The 24,377-nt window shown below is 36.2% G+C and overlaps 3 protein-coding genes and 2 pseudogenes across 4 annotated transcripts; 4 read left to right on the top strand and 1 right to left on the bottom strand.

Annotated features, from left to right (window-relative positions):
* Nucleotides 1-638: 638 nt before the first annotated feature.
* Nucleotides 639-4,144, top strand: LOC143594899 (epoxide hydrolase 1-like; annotated as a pseudogene). The gene is made up of 3 exons (XR_013146431.1): nt 639-1,103; nt 3,026-3,261; nt 3,803-4,144. The product of XR_013146431.1 is annotated as an epoxide hydrolase 1-like (transcript).
* A 1,840-nt stretch (nt 4,145-5,984) lies between these two features.
* On the bottom strand, nt 5,985-7,940 carry LOC143594894 (large ribosomal subunit protein eL18y-like). The gene is made up of 4 exons (XM_077074085.1): nt 7,841-7,940; nt 7,634-7,762; nt 6,842-7,024; nt 5,985-6,158 (listed from the first exon to the last, which is right to left on the bottom strand). Exons 2-4 carry the CDS (start codon nt 7,694-7,696, stop codon nt 6,000-6,002), a joined length of 405 nt encoding a protein of 134 aa, XP_076930200.1. The 5' UTR covers nt 7,697-7,762; nt 7,841-7,940; the 3' UTR covers nt 5,985-5,999.
* Nucleotides 7,941-10,555: 2,615 nt separating this feature from the next.
* LOC143594902 (uncharacterized protein At5g01610-like) lies at nt 10,556-11,056 on the top strand. The gene has a single exon (XM_077074091.1). The coding sequence runs from the start codon at nt 10,556-10,558 to the stop codon at nt 11,054-11,056; it is 501 nt and encodes a 166-aa protein (XP_076930206.1).
* A 2,592-nt stretch (nt 11,057-13,648) lies between these two features.
* LOC143594893 (poly [ADP-ribose] polymerase 2-like) lies at nt 13,649-17,828 on the top strand (annotated as a pseudogene).
* Nucleotides 17,829-19,462: 1,634 nt separating this feature from the next.
* On the top strand, nt 19,463-24,137 carry LOC143594892 (U3 small nucleolar RNA-associated protein 14-like). Its single transcript, XM_077074084.1, has 10 exons — nt 19,463-19,741; nt 20,753-20,921; nt 20,994-21,469; nt 21,958-22,179; nt 22,263-22,601; nt 22,669-23,097; nt 23,181-23,312; nt 23,399-23,764; nt 23,839-23,970; nt 24,063-24,137. Exons 1-10 carry the CDS (start codon nt 19,463-19,465, stop codon nt 24,120-24,122), a joined length of 2,604 nt encoding a protein of 867 aa, XP_076930199.1. The 3' UTR covers nt 24,123-24,137.
* Nucleotides 24,138-24,377: the final 240 nt, after the last annotated feature.

Genomic DNA, 24,377 nt, shown 5'->3' with positions numbered 1-24,377 from the left:
CCTTAGGTGTGAGAAACGGTATCGTATGGTAAGTAATGAGTAACAGGGAGAGAGTTGAGATAGCAGAATCCTTTTACCATTTGGAGAGGTCTCTTATTTATGATCGAAAGTCTTAAACGCTTATTGAGCTACGTGTCAATGAAATACCCGGCTTGTCCCCTCTGTGCCAGCGTAATAGAGATCATCGTACCGCCTGTTTATACACGTTTGAAAGTATCTCATCAGTATTTTTGTTTTTTTAAGTTTGGTTGGGCCGCACAAAGTGGCAGGCAAATGACTCGATTACATTGGCTCTAAGTTTGGGTGGATAGCATGCGGAGAAGGGGGCGGTCCAACGTCTTATGGTTGGCTAATTTTTAAAAGAAAAATTAGTATTAAAAATAGGTCGGTGAAAATGACCATTTTAAGAGTAAAAAATCTTTAAAATGGAAAAAAAAGTATTTAACGAGCTTAGTTAAACATTAAAAACCTTTTTAATATAATTCTACCTTTAGACTTTAGTCTACCCGACAATACTGAATAATAATATTATAAAGCCCTTTCCTTACAAAATGGACGACAATACTTATCCAAGTCTAGTAACCATCGCTCACCAATAATATAAAGCCCACCCTCACAAAATTTAACCTACACACAACATGGAGAAAATACAACATAACAACATCAAAGTAAATGGCATCAATATGCACGTAGCCTAAATCGGCGAAGGCCCTGTGGTGCTTTTCATCCATGGCTTCCCCGAACTATGGTACACTTGGCGTCACCGGATGTTGTTTATATCCTCCAAAGGCTATCGTGCCATCGCACCCGACCTTCGTGGGTTCGGTGACACGGAAGCACCTGCATCCACTACCAGTTACACGGCTTTCCACATAGTAGGAGACCTGGTGTCCTTGCTAGACCATTTTGGTTTGGACAAGGTTTACTTGGTTGGTCATGACTGGGGTGCTATTATATCATGGTACATGTGTTTGTTTAGGCCTGATCGGATCAATGCTTTGGTTAACATGAGTGTGGTCTTTAGGCCGAGAAATCCTTTGGTTAAACCGTTGGAGCAATTTCGGCAGACTTTTGGGGATGATTTCTACATCTGCAGGTTCCAGGTGATGATTTTAAGGAAATTATATATATGAATATTACTGTCATGAAAATAATAGGAATACTTTGTTTAATCTTGTTTATAAGGAAAGTCATACATTAGGATATTTTTAATATATGGAAATACTTATTCCATTTGTTATGATGATAACTATAAGAAAAATATCTCACTCAACAAAATAAAAGACAAACTATTGGCAGTTGGCCTTCTTTTTTTTTAATTGTTTGAGGTGATGGTTAAGATTTGGGATTTTAAGGTATTGAGTTCGAAATCTGACTAAATGGGGATTTCTCACTGGCCAGAGGTGGGCTTCCCACTTGGTGATGTTCTTGGGTGGGTCAGACGTGGAGCGACAAAATTAGTATGGACGGTTAACATACCGTCTTAGTAAGGCTCCCCCAGATATTGAGGGTAGTTTCAATCGTTGTAAAAAGAAAAAGAAAATACAAAACTCTTGATTTCATTGTATATTGTGAAAGTAAAAAACGTAATCTTAAATCAATATTAATTCAAAAGTAGTGAAAGTTATGCTATGTTTACTACATTATTAGGTTATTCAAATTATCAACCAAGAAAGATGTATCAAACCATGTATCAATTATTCCAACCAACTACGTACCAAGTATTTCAATTTTTTAATAATATTTTATTAGTTTCAATTTTTGAATAGTAATTAATATTCTCTGTTAACATTACTTGATTTAAAAAAAAAAGAAAGAAAATTAACATTTTTGAAGAAGAATATAAAATTTTATATATAAAGAAAAAGGAAAACTAGCATATATGAAGAAGAATTTAAAAATTTATATACAGTGCCTGATTTAAGTTAAGTGATTTAGAAAAAAAATAAAAAAATCAGTAACTTTAATAAGAAGTTTAGTTTAGACAACTTGAATAAGGGATTTTCCCTTAATATATTACAAGTCCCGGGTTACAAAACTGCAGAGCCCTTGCAAGTTGCAATGTATGCTTTAATAAAGAGAAAGCTACTACACATATATATTGTTTTTGTTAAGTAATATATTTTTTATTTATTAAATTTCGTATTGAAGTGAGTAATAAAGAATAATAAAAATTTTAAGTTTAAGTTTCAGATAAAGGTTACTTTAACAAATATATCTTTCAAATGACAAAACAATACGCATATTCAAACGTAAGATAAAAGGTTTTGTAAACACAAAAAACACACCAGGAATCCTAAAGGTGAAATATGCTTATAAATGTGAAGAGAATATTGACTAACAATATATTCTTTGTGCTTCATATTTGCCAATGGCGTACTTAAGTCATTAGACTATGCGTAGTCAAAATTAGATACATTCGGGCATTTTACGTCATGTGGCGTCAGCTTTTGAACATTTTGTAAAAAGTGGGTGTAGTGAGAAAATACTCCCAAAACGTGTCTCTCTCCTCCCCCCTCTCTCTACCTCTTTCCCTCACAAAATCCTCCAAATTCGAGCCAACACAACGTTATATACGTGACGCTCCTCACCATAATGTTATCCATAATGCCTGAGGGGCGGTGTTCCCAGGCATTACGGCTCCAAAACACCACATAATGTCATCCACTACGGATGTTCTAAGTGCCAGTGTTATGTACTTGTGTGACACCGAAAAAAAAGTGTTACATATATTATTTATTTATATATTATACATGATTTTCGTATGGTATTTATATATTCAGTTGCTAGCACTCACACTTTCGAAAGTAAAGTTTTAACTTTGCATCCACCGCTGACCATGCATTCTTATTAAAATCTATATTTTAGTCATTTGCCCGTTAATTGTATATTTTTTACAATAATCTTCGCACATAAGCAATGTAGATTATATCTAGGAAAGGGCATTTGCACAAACAATTTGATGTTATCTTCATGATATTGTAAAGATACATTATTATGCTAATTCTACATCATATATTAACAGGAAATTGGGTGGGAAGAAGAGTTTGCAAAAGTTGATACCAAAAGCCAACTTGCCCGTACTTTCTTTAATCGAAATCCTAGAGCACCCATGCTACCCAAAGACTATGCAATGTTCTTTAATCCTGCTCCATACACTTTACCTACTTGGTTCACCGAACAAGACCTTGACTACTTTGCATCCAAATTTCGTGCCACAGGGTTCCGTGGACCATTTAATTACTATCGTTGTTTTGATTTGTAAGTACTACTAGTTAGGCCTGTAAACGAACATGAACAAGGGCATGTTCATGTATGTTCATTTAACTTTAAACAGACATGAATACTTAATCAGACAAATATTATTGTTCATGTTCATACGTTTAAAAAATGAATATGTACGTGTTCGTTTGTGTTCATTCATTTAAAATCTATATGAACATTTAACGAACATAAATGAACACATATGAACAAATATAAAGCATCAAGCAAATGACTCACCCAAATAATATTTCATGTTTTTTTATTATTATGTAAACAAACATAAAGAGACGCTCATGAATATAAATTACCAAATAAATATCGTGTACTGATTGTTTATTAAATAAACAAACTTCTCATTGAAAACAGTTTACTGAATGTCAGTTAGTTTACAGGCCTACTCCTACTTTTGGTCCAACTCAATTGTCTTTCTCTAGGTAGTTTATGTAGGACTCTCCTAGCTTTTGAATTAAATTCGTATCAACAATACGAAAGTGCGCATATACATCCTCTTGTGGTTTATTAATAGTTTGAATTGCAGAAACTGGGAGTTAAGTGCGGCATGGACTGGATCTAAGATATTGGTGCCAGTAAAATTCATCAGGGGATTTGGATCTAACGTACAGCTTTCCCAGAACGAAAGAGTACATAAATGGTGGTGGATTCAAGAAAACGGTGCCAGGACTGGAAGAAGTGGTGGTGATGGAAGGTGTTGCTCACTTTATCAACCAAGAGAAGCCAGAAGAGATCAACAACCATATTTTAGATTTCATTAAAAAGTATTAAGTTCTGAATTCAATAAGCTTGATGCAACATCATTGCAAGTTTGTATTTGGACACGTTAATAAAATACAAAAGTTATCTTTTAAAGTTTTAAATGAAAATGAAATACGTACGACTTTTAAGTTTGCCCATGTTTATTATGATATTGACTATTGAGTTGTATTAAAAGCTTAACGGTTAGGTGCACCAAAAGCTGACCAAAGCTGAAAAAGATCTGCCTAACATGTATCACATTCATCTAATTATCCAACAAATGCGACGGCAATTAAATAAAATGGAGTATTTCGTAAATAATTATAGGGTAGTTGAATAGTACGGCAAAACCATAACCAATACTAACACTATCACCACCTCATATGACAGAGTTAGCTTTATCCATGTTTGCAAAAATCGCGCTGGAGTACTCCCCGCCTAGGCCGAGTACTTGTAACTCCCTGTTCGGTCAACCTGGCAGTGCCTAGCGACTTCTACAATCATGACTTTATCTCTAAAGGTTATTTATATGAATGGTTTAAGTGATAAAAGCATACTGTCTTAGTTTTAAAATTTTGAAATCATACTCACAGTCACAGTTTTGTTTACTCAGCCGTAAGAGTTTTGATTCTTTTCACTAGCACACTTTTAAATCTTTTAAGTTTCAACAGGTTCCCCTCTTAGCCAGCCGAGGTATCCTACGAAAGCTTTTAATGAAGGCGGATTTACCCTTAGCAAGTTCGAAACCCATGGTCCTTGAGCAGGGGTGCTATCTTTTGCCAATTTGTGTAGTCACTACTCACTAGAGGGGTTCAATATTTGAATGAGTTGATCATGATTAATAGTGTCATTCAGATACCATAGTATTCAGACTGCAGACAAGTGATTTATGATAGGCCATGCATGATATACCACTTTGTCAACTGCAAAAGCAATGTCCAGCCTTGATAGAGTAGCATATTGAAGTGCGCCAACAATGATCCTTAACTGGTTCAGAGATTAGAGGACTGTCGCCAATAGAGGCCCTAGATGTATTTACATTTGAGAAATACAATGTTCTGACCGTCGCAAACGATGTCAATGCCAAATAAGAGACAAGGAATGTTGTGTAGAATGATTGTATCATGGCGAGAGTTGTACAAGGTTTATTATATTTTTACTGGCTTGTTCAAAAAATAAAAACTTCACCGAAGTAATCTATCGCTACATAGTTAAGTTGCACCTCCGAATCTGGTTATGTAAACTGCTGTAATTCTTCTATTCTAACTCAATTCCACCTTCAAATCTGGTTATGTAAATTGCTGACATTACAAGATAATTGTACAGTACAGTACAGTGAAAACCTTACAGGTTTTATTAAGTAGTTCACAGCCATCAGCTTAATATCGAAACTTTTAATCACAAAGAAGGTCGAGAAGCAATTCACTCTATGAAAGTAGCGTGAATTTGTGAGGAATTGGGATTTATAAAGAAGAAAAACGGTAAATTATAATCAGTAATTACTTCATAAAACCAACCCCTTAGACGAATAACAATGGTTCTGAAATCATGCTTAGTTAAAAAAAACTTTTTTAAAACCAAACATACACTAGTCGCGTACCCCATTGGCACACCAGTAAACACACTCAACTTGCTTTTATGAATCACAAACATTTCAAAACGTTTTACGTCTCAAAAGCGAAAACGTGTGATAAGCATGTTTAAGGCTTTTGATGCTGAAAACACTAAACTGAAACTATTTTAGCTTGGTTCATGTACACCTTTTAAGCATAAAAACATACTTACAACTATACTTGAGATTATCAAAACCATCTTAAAACAGAAAGTATGAAAATGTATAACCAGAAGAAAGACGAATGTCAACAACAAAACTTTCATCATAATAAACCACACAAGATCCAGCTACAAGTCTTAATAAAAACACAATTTCAAATACCTTAAAAACAAACCTTTGAAAAGGATTCATCAAGCATATTGATGACTTAGTTTCTAAATCCCCTGCTGTTTCTTCTACCTCTAGCTTTCTCAAACTTCCTTCCCTTCGATCTCACATAAGGCTTGGTGTGACTGTGTGGCACACCAGGACCCTCACCAAAATGCTTCACAGCTTCACGTGAATTCTTTGGTCCTCTAACAAGAACCTAAGCAAAACAAATAATACAGCATTATTGAGTGCCAACCCTTTCACGGCTGACTCGAGATCGAATCAATAAAAAGCTGAAAAAAACCTCAAATGAAGTTCGTTTAAATATCGAGCTCGAGCTCTATTTGAGGTCCGTCGAGCACTAACAAGCCATGTGTATTTTTTTATAATTTTAACTCTGTTAAGACTTCTATGCATTAATTACACACTGCACAGACAGGCTTTGGCTCGTTTAAGATACTGCCCACAAGTTTGAGCCGAGTTTAGACTCGTACAACAGGCTGAATTAGACTCTTTAAGATTTTTTCTCGAAATATATAAAAATGCTTAAAGCATTTTAATTATTTTCTATTAATGTAATAAACAAGCCAAGATCAAGCTTGAAAAAAGACCCATAAGCCGAGCTTGATCCTTCAAAAAAGAGCTTGAAACAAGCCAAACTAGAGCCCTTTTAAGTTGAAACAAGCCATAAGCTAGAGCACTCGTAAGTTAAAACGAGCTAATATCGAACACATGTAAGTTCAAACAAGTCAATCTCAAACACACGTAAGTTTAGACAAGTGAAGCTCGAGCCTAGTCGAGCTTGGCGTGTTTACACCCTAATTATAGATCAAATACGTAACACTGATAGAAAAATCTTAACTCAATGTAACATGGTATTATCAGGATAAGATTGCATACCGTGTTCTGTCCAAGAGGAGCACGAAGAGCCAGCTGGTCAAAGGTCAAACATTCTCCACCGGCCTTCTCAATCCTAGCCCTTGCAGTCTCGGTAAACCTCAATGCAGTTACCTTCAAACAAGGGATTTCATGAACCCTAACATCGTCTGTAACTGTTCCCACGACCACAGCGATCTTATCGTCCTGATTAAACAAAATTCACAATTTCGCAAACATAAATTAAACCACAAAGTACAAAGCACAAAGTAATCAGTTGGTGGTATTGTTAAAATCACGATTAGGCACCAAAAAGTCGGTGAATTGAACAAAGTCGCACCAAAATGGACCTTGGTTCTTACCCGTTAGCCCGAGTTCCCACCCAGATCCATGAACTAAAATTTTCTTTATAAAAGTGGGGAAGCAGAGAACCACGTGTTTTACATGTAAAAAATCATAAAAATTTATTTTTACAAGTAAAAAACTCATGTTTACATAACAATTTTCAAGGTTTTGACATGTAGAATCCGTTTTAACAAAAAAAAGTTTAAAAAATGAGTTTATATTTATAATCCCCAAAAGTTATGCAAAAATAGATTTTTCAAATGTAGAAATGAGTTTATAAATATATAAATACAAACATTATATATATATATATATATATAAATATAATTTTGAACAATTACATATAAAAATACCAATTCATTCCCTATTAATCACTACCAGGACTGCCCGACTAGTGCCTAGCGATGTTTACGCCACCGTTAGTTGATACAATAATATCTAAGCACACAAATAACGGAAGAAAGCAAATACCTTGGCGGACATGTAACGAATGAGACGAGAGAGTGAAATCGGAGGCTTATTGACTTTGCTCATAAAAAGCCTCTTCAAAATCACCGCATTGAAGTTGCTTCCAGTCCTCCTCACCAAAAACCGATACAACTGAGTCAATCATTAATTCAATTACGACAAACTCATTGTGCATAATGTACAAATAGATAATAGCAATAATAATAATACCTTGACGAGGAGTTTGAGGTAGATATCGTCGGACCTAGGGGCCGTTCTTTTGGTTCGCTTGCTTTTACCACCGGCAACAAGATCGATACCCTAACATAATAATGTATCAAACACAGATGATAAGTACGGACATACATGAAATGGGAGTTAGGGTTCCGGCGAATGGCAATACCATGACGACGACGACGACGACGACGGAGGAGGCACAAATATGTGGTGTCCAACACAGAAATGCAAATGCAAATGCAAATTTAGGGTTTTTTAACGCAGCCTAAAAGAAAACTAAGTATGGGCTCTTTAGGCCCAATCTTTGGAACCTATTAGGCTTTTAAGTGACCCATTTTATGAAACATTTCAGCCTGATATTTTTTGTGTCTTTGTGACTGTGTAATTGCATTCAAATTATAGGTGCACAAATTGGGTATTTTCACTTTTTCAGGAATCAAAACTGGGTAGAAGTCAGTTTTGGATATGGTCAATAAAATTCAATTACTGGGTCAGATAGAAACCGGTTCCAAGTATGGTCAGGTGTTTGACCAGGTTTACAGGGCTTTATTAAGTTTTGTGTTGGGTCAGGTCTGGGTTTTGACCGGGTAGAGGTGGGCTTGGTTCCAGGTACGATTTTTCTAAGGAATCGGAACCTAGTTCATACCACGCGGGTCAGGCTGGGTAGGAACCGGTTCCGGGTCAAGTTTGGTCCAAAACTAGGTTTTTTTTTCCCATCTATTGAAATAGTGATACAAAGCCAAGCAGGTTTCGATTAACACTCTACCCAAAAATTCGGTCCTAACCAAATTGTATGCAAAGGTTTGTGACCTATTTTAGATTTTGTACCAGGAACCAATTGTAATCGGTTATTTGCATGCTGATTTTTTATTCTAGTTGAAATTTGATTAATTGGTTTTAGAATTGTTGTCGACCAAAAACTGGTTCATTTAATAACCGATATTTTTAAAATCGGCCAACCGTTTTTTGCATCTCTACGTTCAAATGTTAGCACGGGTGTATGCTAGGGATGGTAGTGGGTTAGGTTTGGGAGGGGTTTATGTATTCTCAACCCTATAGTTGATTATAAAATCTTGTCACAACATGGCGGGTTTCTATCGGGTTCGCATGTTTCGGGTACACTCGTTAATTTATCAAAAAATATAGCACCAAACAAACTTGAGGTGCCCGATAGGTAGCGCCACAGCAATGGTCCATGGTCGTGAACACAACAGTGCAGACGAATCTAAAAGATAGAGGGTATTTGGGTAGTGAAAATTGAACAGTGATGGAGGTTGTGCACGTTATATTAAAATTGGAACTCTAGTTTTATTTTTAAGGATTGCATTAAACATTAATATTAGAATGTGGGGCCGGACTCAAACCTGTAACCTGCACTTTGAAACTCAATCCCGTTGCCAATTGAACCATTCTTCATTTCATTGTATTGGTTCAGTCCAAATTTTATTAATAGGTTCACTATAAATTTTTGTATAGCTACTCTAGTAAATTTTCAAAAGTTAACGGGTTCCTGTAAACATGTATCTATATAGGTAGGTTCGCCCCTATATATTGTTAGTATATGCTACATTTCATTGTAGACCACCTTACATGAATACAAGACAAACATGGAAGTTATAAATATCTATAATTTGTATAACAATCCAAGTAACCATCACATTTTTTTGGTATGTCAGCATACTATACCAAGCAACCATTGGTTTTGCTCGGTACACCTAGATAGACCGTCCCTTACCCGTTTTTTTAATTTGAACCAACCAATTTTAAGCCCACTTTTATCATCTTACTTGATATGCTCATTTCATCAAGCATGGCGGTATGAAAAGGCGTCTTGGAGCATTCTACCAACCCCCACAAGGACAAGTGTGGAAGAGATAGGAAGGAGGACGTTGTAGACATATAAGAAAGACTATGAGAGTTACAGTGTATCGTCACACAGTGTGAGGGAGAGCTAGATTGTTTCCGTGGAAAATGGAGGGCCATGGAATATGATAGATAAGGAGGTCTGTTCATGTGGCAATGCGTGGGCATCACCGAGGTAGGCGGTCTAAAAGCCTCTCGTGTTGTGTATCCACACTAAAGAATTTCGAGTCTAATCATGTATGTAAACAAACCCGTTTTATATAGTATGTTACTTGCATATATGGAATAGGTGCCTTAGAGCCTTCTGCCAAGCCTAACAAACCCAAGCGTGGAAGAGAGATAGGAGAGAGAGTAGCGTTGCAAATCTGGAATTCAAGGATGGGGGGGGGGGGGCACTCGTCACAAATAACCTATGAGAGCTAGGTTGTTTATATGGAATAAGGGGGTCGTGGAATAGGAGAGATAACAAGGATGGCTCATGGGCCAGTGCCTCGTCGTCCCAAAAGAAGACGGTCTAATAACCTCTTGTGTTAAGTGTTATGTATGATTTGAATGATCAATAATAGGTTGTCTAATCATTTTATATCATTTTCTTGTTTTTATATTTCAAAATAATGTTAGTTCCACTTCCACATCAAACAATAAATGATTCCTATAGTCTCAAATGGTCATGTGGATACTGGGAAAAATATATTACATTTCCACAAGATAAAACAAGTGGTAGGTACAAAAACCAAATTTCATCAAACCACCTCTATAAATACACAAGCACCTCGCAACCCACCAAACCACCCACCACCCAATACCACTCCAAGTCAACAACTTTGACTTCTCAAGTTTCCCAAAATGCCCCTTGTGCTAACCCTAACCTCCATCTTCCTCCTATCTTCATCTCTGCCAATCATCTCCTCACTAACCGCATACGAAGCACTCGAGTCATACGGCTTCCCCGCAGGCCTTCTTCCCGTCGGAGTGACCGGGTACACCCTCGACGAAGAATCCGGCAAGTTCGAGGTGTACTTACCGGACACATGCTCTTATACCGTTCAAGGGTACAACCTTAAGTACAAGTCCACGATAAGTGGAGTCATAAGTCAAGACAAGATCAGCAGCTTGAAGGGTATAAGTGTCAAAGTGTTGTTTTTTTGGTTGGATATTGTGGAAGTGAGCCGCGATGGAGATGAGTTGTACTTGTCGGTTGGGATATTGTCGGCCGGGTTTGATATTAGTGGGTTTGTGGAGTCGCCGCAGTGTGGGTGTGGGTTTGACTGTAATGAGTTGTTAGGAAGTGTGGAGATTAAGGAAGATGGGAATGAGAAGATCATGGAGTTGAGTTCTGGTTTGTGAGTTGAGGAGCACGTGGAGCATTAACTAACGTTGGTTTTTAGATGATGGTGGGGGTTGTAACTTGTGAACCTAGCTGGTTTTATAATTATCAAGTTAGGTTTGTAATTGTAGCATTGTTATAATTAAGTCACATGGTTTGTGATTATATCTGGGACGGTGTGTACTTCGTAGTTTGAATAAGTTAATGACGTTTTATTATTTATTTAAAATATATATTGTTAGAAAAATCTTCATATGATCATATCAGTATGTGCAATTGAGGCCGGTGTTTGGGTTTTCTATAATGTGAGAGGAAATATTAATAAGTTACACATTTGTAACTTATGATTTTTCTTCATAAATTATAAAAAGATGAAAATAAAGAATCTCAAGGACCCAAACAGCCCCATAGACCATATTTGTTTTTGACTGTCCAAAAGAGTTGTGATTCTTTTCTATCATCCTGATTTGATCCTAACCACTTACAAAGTCAAAATCTTATCTAATACTCTAAATCACTAACCTAAGGTCCTTAAGGAAAATTAACTTTATTTTACATCAAACTTAACGTTTTGGCTTGTGATTGTTTTTGTGCTACATCTGGAGCCGAAGTTACAAGTCTTACAAGTAGCATTTTACCACATTGATTGTTCGTGTTCTTCTTTTATACATGGCACCATTAAGCTTTTTGCACTCAGGGCAACTGGGTTGCTATAAAGGGTTCACCTGTTTCTTTTATATTACAACCTTTACGTTTGTAGCATAGGTTTATCTTCTTTTGTTTGTACTAAACTTTAGCCCTGCTTGCGGTGCGCACATATGATGTATATATGTGTGAACCCTCGGGTGGGCAAAAGTGAAATTGCACTAATTTTGACGTTATTTTACTAATCTCGTGAAAATAACGTTAAAAGTGACGGACGGTTAATCAGGCATCATGTAGTGGCGTTGATAGCCGAAAGACAAGGGTACATGCACCGATCAGCCGGTGTCCCGATGATTGAGTGCTATGTGCCTTATGTCCAAGGCTTGATGCAAAACTACTATCGAGCCGAGGGTCTCACCGGAAGCAGCCTCTCCATCCTTATGGGGTAGAGGTAAGGCTGTCTACATCTTACCCTCCTCAGACCCTACTATAGCTTTGCTATTGGTGGGATATACTAAGTACGATGATGATGATGATGTTTGTACTAAACTTAGAGTACATCATAATTACACTATGATGTAATATATAATTACTTTACATGTATATATAATTATTCTTCTTAATTCTCATAATTAGCATGGTAATTTCATTTGTATTTGATTCAAACCCTTTAAATTATTATATATTAGAAAGGAAGTTTTACTTTGTACGTGCTTTTTTACTATTGCACTTGTACTATATTAGAAAGGAAGCTTTCTAAATTATGTGAGGGTGTATTTTGTTTTTTAAATGTTAATGTTAATGTTCATGTGTAAATTTAAATAAACAATGATTATGATGTATAGTTTTTTAATATTTATTGAAATTAATTGTGATTGGAGGAGAAAGGAAATGCATTGATAAATGTATGAAAAAAATATTATTTACTTAAAAATAAGAAAGAAAAGATAGTGTTTTTTAGTGTAATTATAAAGATGGAGATATATGATCTGCTCAGAATGCTCTTAGGGATCCTTTTGCTCATGAAATTGGAAATAGAATTTGAATTGGAATTTAAAGGGTTCCTTGAAAATTCAAAATGTGTTTGGTTTGTACATTTTGCTATGGAATTGGAATGTAAAAATACGTAAACAAACAAAATTACCCCTTAAGATTGAACAAATATAAAACAAAGGCAATTCACACATTGATGTACGCAATGATTGAAACATATAATTAATAAATTGAAACACATAAATTTATACACATACAGTAGTTGATACATTATGTATACAGAGGCGATGGTCGTCGGTGGCAGGTGGTGGTAGCAGAGGTGATGGTCGTTGGTGGCAGGTGGTAGTAGCAGTGGTGACTGTCGGTGGCAGGTGGGCGTGGGCGACGATCGATGACAGTGAGTTCTTCAATGGGTAGAAGTAGCATTTTGCCACATTGTTCATGTTCTTCTTTTATAGTTGGTGCCATTAGGCTTTTTGCGCTTAGGGCGGTTGGGCTGCTTAAACGCATAATTCTTAAATCCTTATCCAACTCTTTGATACCATTACGCCAAGTGCCTTAGTAAATGCGTTAAATTTTGATATGTGATTTAGAAACAAAATCCAAATTGTAAAAAACCTCAACCGAATGTCTTAAACCGGAACCAATTAGAAACCGGTTTGACGAAAACCGAACCCAATTCCAATCAGAAATACAGGGCCGAGACCAGCCAAAACCAAACAAAATCGGTCAAAATGAATCCTTCACTTTCTTCAAACCGGTCACAACCTGAACCCGAGTTTTGACTTTCGTTGACTTAAACCCGAACCAAACCGTATGTATGAGAAAAAAACCTCTTCGGCACACGGCAAGTCAATGGTAAGAAGTGGCGGGCAAATCGTGCTGAGCACATACTCGCTATTATTTTTGATCTTCCTCAGGAAGCTTGCTTTTAAACACCCACTTCCTTCAACTTAAAAACCCCCCATTCTTCTTCTGCAACCATCTTCATGGCTAGCAAGCTCACAGTCGACCAACTCCGAGACGAACTCTCCAAACGAGGCCTCACCACCACCGGCATCAAAACCACACTGGTACCACTAACTAACTTTGTGCGCTTTTTTATTTCATTACCAAATAATCAAATGTTAAACCCCAGACTCACATTTGTCCAGGTTAAAAGGCTTGAATCTGCAATTCGTAACGAGTCCGTTCCTGTTACGGATTCAAATTCTAGGTTAGAAAAGCGACCGAGGGAAACAGACGATTTGAAATGCGAGAATAATCAGAAAATTAGGGCTGTTGATGATTTAAGGAGGTTGAGTGTTAAGCAGTTGCGTGAAGAAGCCTCCGCTCGTGGTGTTTCGACTTCGGGATCGAAGAAAGAACTTATAGAGACGCTGTGTGGAGATGCGGAAACAAATGATCCGAGTATCGGTGAAGGTAACGGCATATTTTTTGCTTTACTGAGATTGTTTTTGAACAAATAGATAAATATATGGAGAAAGTTTTGCGTGAGTTACTTGTTTATCAAGAATTTCTTAAGGGAAAGGGGGCACATACTCTTAAGTAACATGCTTTACTCTTAAGGTACATTTTAGTTCATGTTATGTAGTTCTTTAGATTTAAGTAACATCCAGCTTCTCGCACTAGCTAGTACAGTCACCTTTGCCTTCTAGGAGCCATAGTTGTCGAAGGCGCTTAAAAAGCGAGGGCCTGAGACAAGCAACATAAACATACCATTTTTGGGATTTTAGACAGGTTGGCCATTTTATATATTTTTTAGACCAGTTTGCCTGGAAATTGTAGAATTTTGTCTGGTTGTTCATAGACATTCGCCTTAGGCGATGCGCACATGTCAGCTTTTGGGACCAAAGCATCTTGGAGCGCTCACGCTATTTTAAACCAAGGGTGGTATTGGAGGTGGACATTAAAAAATATGAGATTAATCGTGTTACATACATAAGCTTTAGATTTTGTAACATGTTTTGGAAACTGATACGACTCCATCTTATCAGCGGGTTGACCCAGCGGTTCAGTTACCTTGACCTAGTCAATCAGGATCAAAGGTTTAGGACCGAATTAGTGGGGGGTGGACTGCTGACTGTTAGGGGCTGAATGTTAGGAGGCATTAATTGCCAAAATTATGTTTTAAGTAGTCCATTTCTTGTTCTAGTTTTCTTTGTCTTGTTTATTTATTTATTCTATTTTTTATTATCAACTGATTCTTGTGTCGGAGATTACCCTCTCTCGAATAGGGCCAACTATCTTAGTTTTTCAATAAAATCAATCTTTCAGTTTATGGTATATCTATCAGAATCCTGTATTTATATTGTTATGGTGGCTTCAGAGATTGAAGAGCAAAAAGATTCAAATGAGAACAAGAAGGAAAAGCTAGTTACAGCTACAAAGAAAGGTTCCGCTGTATTGGATCAATGGATACCGGATCATATTAAATCTCAATACCATGTACTGCAACAGGTAATATTTACCTTTGTTCAAAAAAACAAAGTTTTATCACACTACTGCAGTATATTCTATTTATCATATAAACTTTAAATGCAGGGTGATGATATTTATGATGCTACATTGAATCAAACAAATGTTGGAGCTAACAATAACAAGTTTTATATCATACAAGCACTAGGTTACTAATTACTTCCCAATTCTTTTATTATAATAAAACAATTAAACATATAACCTAACTATGTTGTTAACTATATATATTTAACTGAATTATATGCAGAATCAGATGATGGTTCTACATATATGGTTTACAATAGATGGGGAAGGGTTGGTGTGAAGGGTCAAGATAAGTTGCATGGTCCCTACACGTGCGTACAGCCAGCATTAGATGAGTTTGAACAAAAGTTCTATGCGAAAACAAAGAACTGTTGGTCGGACCGTAAAGCTTTTGTTTCTCACCCCAAGTGTTATACTTGGTTGGAAATGGATTATAATGAAGCAGGGATGGAAACCACTGTGAGTTGATTTAAATATTTAAGTTGATCGCATTTTTATAGTTAATTTTGATGTTATTTAGAGGTTTTATGATTTTGTGCAGGCTCAAGAAAAGGTTAGCACTAAATTGGAAATTCAGCCTCGGGAAACGAAATTAGAGGCGCGTGTTGCAAAGTTCATTTCTCTTATTTGTAATGTTAGTATGATGAAGCAGCAAATGATGGAAATAGGTATTGTGCTTGCTGACATGGCAATTTGCATTCTGTTTTTATCCTTGTGACTGGAAATTGTGTTCTAGGTTACAATGCTGAGAAGTTGCCACTTGGCAAGCTAAGCAAAGCTACAATTTTGAAGGTTAGTTATTTCAATTATTTAAGGTTACTTTCATCTTTTAGTTCACGATTCCGGTTCACTTATTACTTTAGCATATAAATATATGATCCTATAAATATGATATTTGCCATGCTGCAATAGTTTTCTCTATGAAAATGTTTTGCCCTTTTAATGCGTTTATGATGATAGCATGATTAACATTATTGAAACACTAGGGATATGAGGTTCTGAAGAGAGTTGCTGATGTCATTGGTCAATATGATTGAGAAATGCTTGAGCAATTAAGTGGGTATGTACCAGAGTTATTAATTTTCTTGTGATTATAAGGTTTTATATTTTTAAGGTTTCATAATAAGCTTTATTTTATTTTGCAGAGAATTTTACACAGTTATTCCCCATGATTTTGGTTTTAAAAAGATGCGAGAGTTAATTATTGATACCCCCCAAAAGTTAAAACGCAAGCTGGAAATGGTCTCTCTCTCACTATATATGTGTGTGTGTGTGTGTGTGTGTTTAGGCCGTGTGATGATTGCTATATGTTGGTTTTTTGAAAGGTTGAAGCTCTTGGTGAAATTGAGGTGGCAACAAAATTGCTTGAGGACAATACTGGGGGCCAGGTAATATTTTAAATTTTCACATGTAAACTAATTCAATTTGAAATATTTATCTTTCATTGCAACAGGGAGACCCATTGTATTCATGTTATGAAAGACTTTCTTGTGAATTGACACCCGTAGAAACTGATTCCAAAGAATTTCACATGGTCAGTTTGCTTCTTCTACCCTCTTATAAATAATAAGCTGCTAACCATCTTTAATTGTTTGTACTTATGCATAATCTTTCTTTAATCATCATTAGATTGCAAAGTACATGAAGAACACTCATGCAAAGACACATACAAACTACAGTGTTGAAATTGTTCAGATTTTTAAAACCTCAAGGCACGGAGAAACTGACCGTTTCAGCAAGATTCTAAAAATATCTTCATATATTTAAATCATAAATTTTGATTATTTTGGTTCTAATGATATTACTGCATATCAAACAGTTCTCAGATACCAAAAATAGGATGCTGTTGTGGCATGGTTCTCGGCTTGCAAATTGGACGGGAATCTTGTCTCAAGGTCATTATTATCCATTTATTAATATATTTTGTTCAAAAATGACTAAATGTTGTTCAATAACAAAATACTAGGTTTGCGAATTGCGCCACCAGAAGCACCAGTAACAGGCTACATGTTTGGAAAAGGTGTTTATTTTGCTGACATGTTTTCAAAAAGTGCAAATTATTGTTGTGCACCGCAACAGTCTTCTTCTGGTGTGCTGCTTTTGTGTGAGGTTGTTTATCTTCTATAAATAATATTATTTCATTTAACTTAATGTTCCGTTTGTTGATCAGTTATGATTTCGTTGTAAATCAGGTCGCACTTGGTGACATGGCTGAGCTACTAGAAGCCAATTATGATGCTGACAAATTGCCACAAGGGAAATTGAGGTTTTACTATTGATCCTATTTTGGCTTTTGTTGACTAACTATTAATTAAGAATTTCTAAAGGTTAAATAATATTTGGATGGTTGCAGCACAAAAGGAGTTGGGGTGACTGCACCGGATATGTCTGAGACTGAGACTCTTGAAGACGGTGTTGTGGTTCCACTAGGACGGCCTAAAAAGCAGCTGAGTACAAAGGTGCGTTTAATTAACCGGTTTTGTCCTTATATTATTTAGTTATTTAATAAATAGAGTTATTAATAGGGATTTATGTTTTTGAGTGTTCTATCGTTTCATGCAGGCCAGTTTATTATACAACGAGTATATTGCTTACAATGTGGACCAGATCAGGATGCGCTATGTTCATGTTAATTTTAATTTCAAGAGGTAATCGTTAGCGACTTCAGGTTTTCTTTTTTTGCCGTTATGCTTTCTGAGGGGTTTGTTTTACTATGAGAGTCCCATGTTTTGAGATTACGGCTAAATCATTGTGGGATATGCAGTTAGTTTTGGTGTAACATATGTAAATGTTGTGTTTTGGGATTGTAATTGGTGTTTTGCCTTGCGTATGCTGGGTATGCACACAATGCAAATGTCAATGTTCCGTTATACTATAGTCTAAAAACATTCTCGTGTTAAAGAACTAGAATGAGCTTTGACTGTAGCCGTTTAGTATCTCACTTAAAAACATGGGTTATGACAATGTCAACGAGTGCGTGGGCTATGTCAGCATCAAAAATAAGTTTGTGATTACAAACCAAGATCTGATGACATGTTTGCTATTTTGTGTACAAACAAATACATATATATGAAAGTGTTCTATTGAAAGTAAGACACGAGGGAAATGCTGTAAGCCTAAAATATCTTATTTTTCTTCTTTTAGAACGGCGACTTGCTTGTATTTAGGCTAACGCACTTTCTAAATTTGGAGAGTCCCAATGCCCCATTCTGGCTAGACTATGTTGTCTTAACCGGACTCACGCTGGTTGCAGAGTTTGACTTGGGCGTTCTCTCGATAAACCAGACCGCCGACTGGCACTCGAAAATCTTTGTGCCACAATAAGAGCAAAACTCTCTGGCGTAACATGCGGTGGGACGAAAACCCAAGTGGACTCAGGGTTCGAATTGACAAACTTTGTACAAGTCTTAGCTCAAATCCTTTATTGTCAATATCTACCTAAAAGTGGCATAAGTGAGACGAACTTGAGTCTCTATTGAATAACTCAAGCCTACTGTCACTAGCCACAAGTGGGGGATAAATATATTCTCTCATCTTTTAATCTTCACTACTATAATTATAGGCAAACACATGTAAACTGTTGATATGTCATAAGAGACAAACTAATTGAAAATCTAATTCACCACACAAATATTTGAAGTTAAATAAATCGAAAAGTGCAAAATTTATTTCTAGTAACTTGGAGTGCACACGAGCCGAGCCCAAGCTTGACTAGGCTCGAGCTCGGCTCGCTTAACTCACATAAAGCTCGAGCTCGTTTCGATCTCTATCTCTAAAACTTGAGTCTGGCTCGTAAGTACTCTTTCATGCTCGAGTTTAGCTAGTTACATATAATATTTTCCATTACAATACCATATACAACATAATATATTATTTAGGTATATTCCATAACATTACTATTAATTAATAATTATTATATATTATAAAAAAATATATAAATGATAGGCTCGCGAGCTGACTCGAACCTAATAAATGAAGCTTGAAGTTGAGCTTGTTTAAAAACGAGCTCATTTTTAGGCTCAAGCTCGGGCTTGCTTAGACTCATTTCAATCGAGTTTTTTTCACAAGCAATTTTCAATAGCTCGGCTCCCTTGCATCCAAATAAAATTACAAATTGAATGAAGATACAAGGACTAATTCTGTAAATACTTTTATAACCGTAAAAGTAAATATAAAGTCACAATACACGAATCAAGCACTCTTTCTTTCGCATCGATAACCTGAAGCAGTGCTACCGCCGCCGCCGCCACCACGTCAATCGCCGTCGTAACAATAAGAATAAGAAGATGGCGGAGACGAAACGGAATAGGAACGTAGGTCCGGTTAACAGGAAGAAGAAGAAGAATAAACAAAGCAACTGGAAAAAAGGACCTCATTTACCTAACGCTCTGCAAAAACAACTGGATGCACTAAACCCTAGAAACGACGACGACGACGAAGAAATCATCCGGTCTGATGACGACTTGTACGAGTACGAAGAGAAGCTTCCGGAAGAAGAGTCCAAGAAGAATCGAAGATACGATCCTGTTGAAAACTTCGAGTATGAGCTACCCGAGGATTTTGAGGTAATCATGTCATTACACTTTTATTGCTTTTTGCTTATTATTTCTGGTTATATGTTTGTGAATGAATTAAGTATGATTAAATTTTGCTGATAATTTTGAATGATTGGTTTAGTTTTTTTTTCAAATTCATAATAGTTATAAATTACTTGCTTCAGGTTGGTAATAAGTGTGAATTATTTGTTTAGTTTTGCCTCTAATTGATGAGTTATTTGGAGAAATAAGTTGAAGGTCCATTAAAACTGTTAGAAGCATCTTCGTGGTCACCCTAAGTGGGGGTTGTACCCCCGTCACGTCCGGAAGTAGGCGGAAACCAAAGATGTCCAAAACCTCATCTTCGGTTGATCCAGAAACGCCAACGTCTGATGCTCAAAACTTCGCTATAAACGATAATTATTTCGTGGAATATGAGGAGGATGAGCTCCCTCGACCGCTCAGCATAAGAGGTGGTGGAAAGGGGAAACAACTAAGTCGCAATCGGCAGATGTGGGTGTCGAATTGAAAGACTAATTCGAAGAAATGAACCGTCGACTCCAAGATATGTGCGACCTGTAATAACTCGGTTCTGGCCCAAGTTTTTATTTTTATTTATAAATGTTTAATTAGTTTTTGATTAAGGTTTGATATTATAAGAAAATTGTTCTTTGAACCTTTGGTTTGTTTATTCGTCTTTGATTATCATGAGCGTCTTGAGCCATTGATCGCTTTCAAAACTGCAGCATAGCCTCTGAATCATTCAGCATATTTCTAAAACTTAACCATCAAGAGGTGTCTTTTTAATGAACTAAACACATTGTACTTCTGAACGATTAAGAAGTAGCCTCTTATTGGACTCCTTAGGAGGCTACCAAACAGCCCCTGTTCATTTTGATTGAATCGAGATTTGTGATTGTTAGGCAATGTTGTTCTTAAGAATGTAAAAAATCTTAAATTTAGCAACTAGTAAGATGCTTTGTGCTGACTCATCAGTTTGACACACATATTTTATGTTTGCATGTTGCTTTTTATTAACAGGATGAAGATGTAGCATCTGATGACGAAGATGGAGATGAAGGATTCAAGAAAGAAGACCGTGATGACAATGATGAAGATGAAGAAGATGATGATGGTGATGATTATGATGACGAGAAGCATGCAAGAATGTTGCAAGATATCACTGGATTACCTGGTGCTGCTTTTGAAGGTGGTTTATTTTTTCAAGCACCTTCGCCTATAGCCTCTAAATTCAAATTATAATTATGTTATAACTTTACAGGCAAGAAGAAGAAAAGTAATGTTATTGTATATGAATCATACCCGGAAGCTGAAAGCAATCCAACCCATGATATCAATAATGATGGGCGTGTTACCATTGATGATTTTTTAAACCCCCTTCACGGGAAATCCGGATTTAGCAAACTTAGAAAAGATGCTGCAAGACTCGATAAAAAGTCGAAGTCAATATTACCCCCACTTCCAAAACCGCAGCAAGAAAAAATTGATAGGAAAACTGCTTATATTCAAACAAAGAAGCGACTTACTGAGTATGAGCCTTTAGTGAAGGAAAACCGAGAAAGACGTACTATTTACTTTAATGAAGATATAGATCTCGGCAATTCGACTGTCGGTGCAATAGTTTCTGAGTTTAGGCCTCGAACCGACTTTGAAAAGAAAATGGATTTGTTGATAAATGCTAAAGAACTTTCGGATGCTCATCAGGGTGACGGTGCACGGCTTTTAGAACTTAACCAGGTATACTTTTTACCAGCTCTTGATTTTATGTTCGTTTATTTACTAAACGAACGGATGTATGTCGCTTACATTTTTTGTTACATTCATTTATGTTTGTTAGTTTATATGTGTTTTAAGTTTGTTAGCTTAGGCTCATTAATATATCTATTTATTTATTTTCGCTCATTACAATCAAGTCTAGTTTTAATAACTCTTTAGGCCCAACACACTGTTTTTACATTACTTTTAACTTTTTAGCTCAGTTATGTTCATTCGTTTATGTTCGTGAACCGTTCATTTATTTTCATAATGAACGAACATAAATGAACATGAACAAGAAAACCCTGTTTGTTTAATTGTTTGTGTCAATTTGTTTGTTTGGTTACATTTAAAATGAATGAGCACGAACATGCTTCGTTTTTTTGTTTTCGTTTGGGTCGTTTGCGAGCCCGCGTGACGCTGTACACAAAAATGTGTTTTGGCTTTTATGACATTGTAACTTTGACCAGGTATCAGCAGAGGACGTGAAGGAACGACAAGACCGTTTTGCTAAAATGCGTAATCTTCTATTCCGTCACGAACTAAAGTCGAAAAGGATTAAACATATAAAATCCAAAACTTATCGTCGGTTATTAAAGAAGGATAAATCAAAAGTGGGGTCCACTGATACTGAAATGGACCCTGAAGTTGCTAAAGAACTTGCAGTGAAGCAGGAGTTTAAACGAGCCGAGGTAATAATAACCAAAAATCACCTCTTTTCTTAAAAAGATTAAAATAATTGCAACTTTAATTTATTATCTTTGTTTAATTACAGGAACGTATGACTTTAAAGCACAAGAACACATCTAAATGGGCCAAACGAATCAAGAAACGTGGTTTTGATGTTCAAGATGATGGAACACGTGCTGCTATATCAGAACAGCTTCAACAACATGCTCTTTTAACTAGAAAAAGAAATTCAATGCATGAGGATGATGATAGTAGTGATGCCAGCATGGATGATGATGACGATGATGATGATGTCATCTCGGGAGATGATGATGATGAGGCATCAAAGTTAAAATTCTTAGAAAAAGGAAAGAAGAGAACACTTGAACTATTAGAAGAAGACGATGACACACCTAAATCAGGACTCCTTTCTTTACCTTTCATGGTAAAACTTATTTCATTTATATTTTTTTAAATAAATAAAATATATTTTAACTAATCTGTTTGCGTAGGCTCGTGGGCAGAAGAAGAAAAAAGATGCAGCGGATGAAGAAGCAAGACTTGCTTTACAAGAATTTGAATCTTCTTTAAAACAGTTGGAGGGTGATGATGATTTAAATAATAATATTGGTTCAGTTGGTGGTAGAAAGGTCTTTGGTGCTCAAAAGAAACCGGTGCCACAATCCAAGATTAAGGTAAATAACAAAGAAAAAGATAATTACTTTGATAATTCGGAGAGTGAAGATGATGCTGACATCACGGAAGACGTTAAGGATAAACGTGACCAGATTATTACAAAGAAAGATGTCCCTATCGACACTAATATTCTTCGCGAGGAATCTGAAGTCGGACATGATCCATTGTTTGATGACATCAGCAAAGTTTCAGGACCAAAGATTGCATATGAAGTTTCTCTTTTCTCAACCAATACCTCAAAGAAGGTACACTTAGATACTTAAGTCATGTGAAGTTTGCAATAAAAGATTTATCTTTTTGTTTTAAACAATGTTGTTATGTTATGTAGAAGAGGAGTATGAAGGATGATGATTCTAATCAGGTAAAAAGCGAGAAAAAAGCTAAAGCCAACAAGTCGAAGGCTAAAGCCAAGAAGTCAAAGGTTGCAGAGTTGGCTTCTAACAAGGAAACAGACATAGAGGTAGCATAATAACACCATTACATGTTTAATATGTTATTGGTTTTGAATTCTTTCAACTTTTATTATAATATTCGGTTAATATGAAGCATGGAGATGAAGATAGTGATACCGATGGTGAGACGCTAATGGTAGATGGAGTTATAACATCGGGTACGGATTATGAATTACCATCACAAGACGATCTCATAAAGCGTGCGTTTGCGGGTGATGACGTGGAGGGAGATTTTGAAATGGCAAAACAAGAAGTTATGAATGAGGAAAACCCGGAACCTGAAAAGCCTGTTTTACTTCCCGGGTGGGGCGACTGGACCCACAAACAGAAAAAGAGAGGGTTACCGGCCTGGATGGTGGAAGAACATGAAAGAGCCAAAAGGAAGAGGGATGAAGATCTTAAAAAAAGACCTGACGCACACCTTAAACATGTTATTATATCAGAAAAGGTCGATAAAAAGGTAAAGCAATTAAGCCTTTTATTTTGTGAACTTATAAAAAGTTTACGAAATTAATGAATGTTGTATTTTTGTAGGCGGAAAAGTTGCAAATGAAGGTGTTACCTTATCCGTTTAAGAACAAGGAGCATTTTGAACAGAGTAATCGGATGCCTCTTGGGCCGGAGTTTAACCCTGCAACCGCACTCGGGGCACTTAATCAGCCTGAAGTATGTTTATCTTTTTCATTTTTATTATACTTATATAATATGCATGTTTGGATGTTATTTGATTATTTGTTTTTTATTTACATTATTAAAAGGTGGTGAAGAAGCCTGGTGTGAGCATACAACCAATCAAGTTGAAGAAGGGAAAGAAGTAAACATGGGAGAGTTGACAGTACGTGTTGAAGAGGATGATGGTTACGGCCTTGGGCTTTGACTTTCAGGTAGACCTAGTTTGGAAAAGTGAAGATGCAATTCATTTTTTTTATATTTATATTCTGTTTAGCAGTTTCTGGGATTTTGACCTACCCAACAGTAAGAAAGAAAAGAGAAGTGATGATATATTAATGTTTATTATGTTTTTAATTACATTACGGATGAGTTTATTTTTATTTTGATAACCGGTTGTATTT

Source organism: Bidens hawaiensis, unplaced genomic scaffold (assembly GCF_021521415.1).
Source record: "Bidens hawaiensis isolate Kalapana, Puna unplaced genomic scaffold, B.hawaiensis_p1.1 tig00044294_1, whole genome shotgun sequence".
Lineage (NCBI taxonomy): Eukaryota > Viridiplantae > Streptophyta > Magnoliopsida > Asterales > Asteraceae > Bidens > Bidens hawaiensis.
Note: the sequence above shows the minus strand (reverse complement) of the source record. Positions and strands in the feature narration are given on the sequence as shown.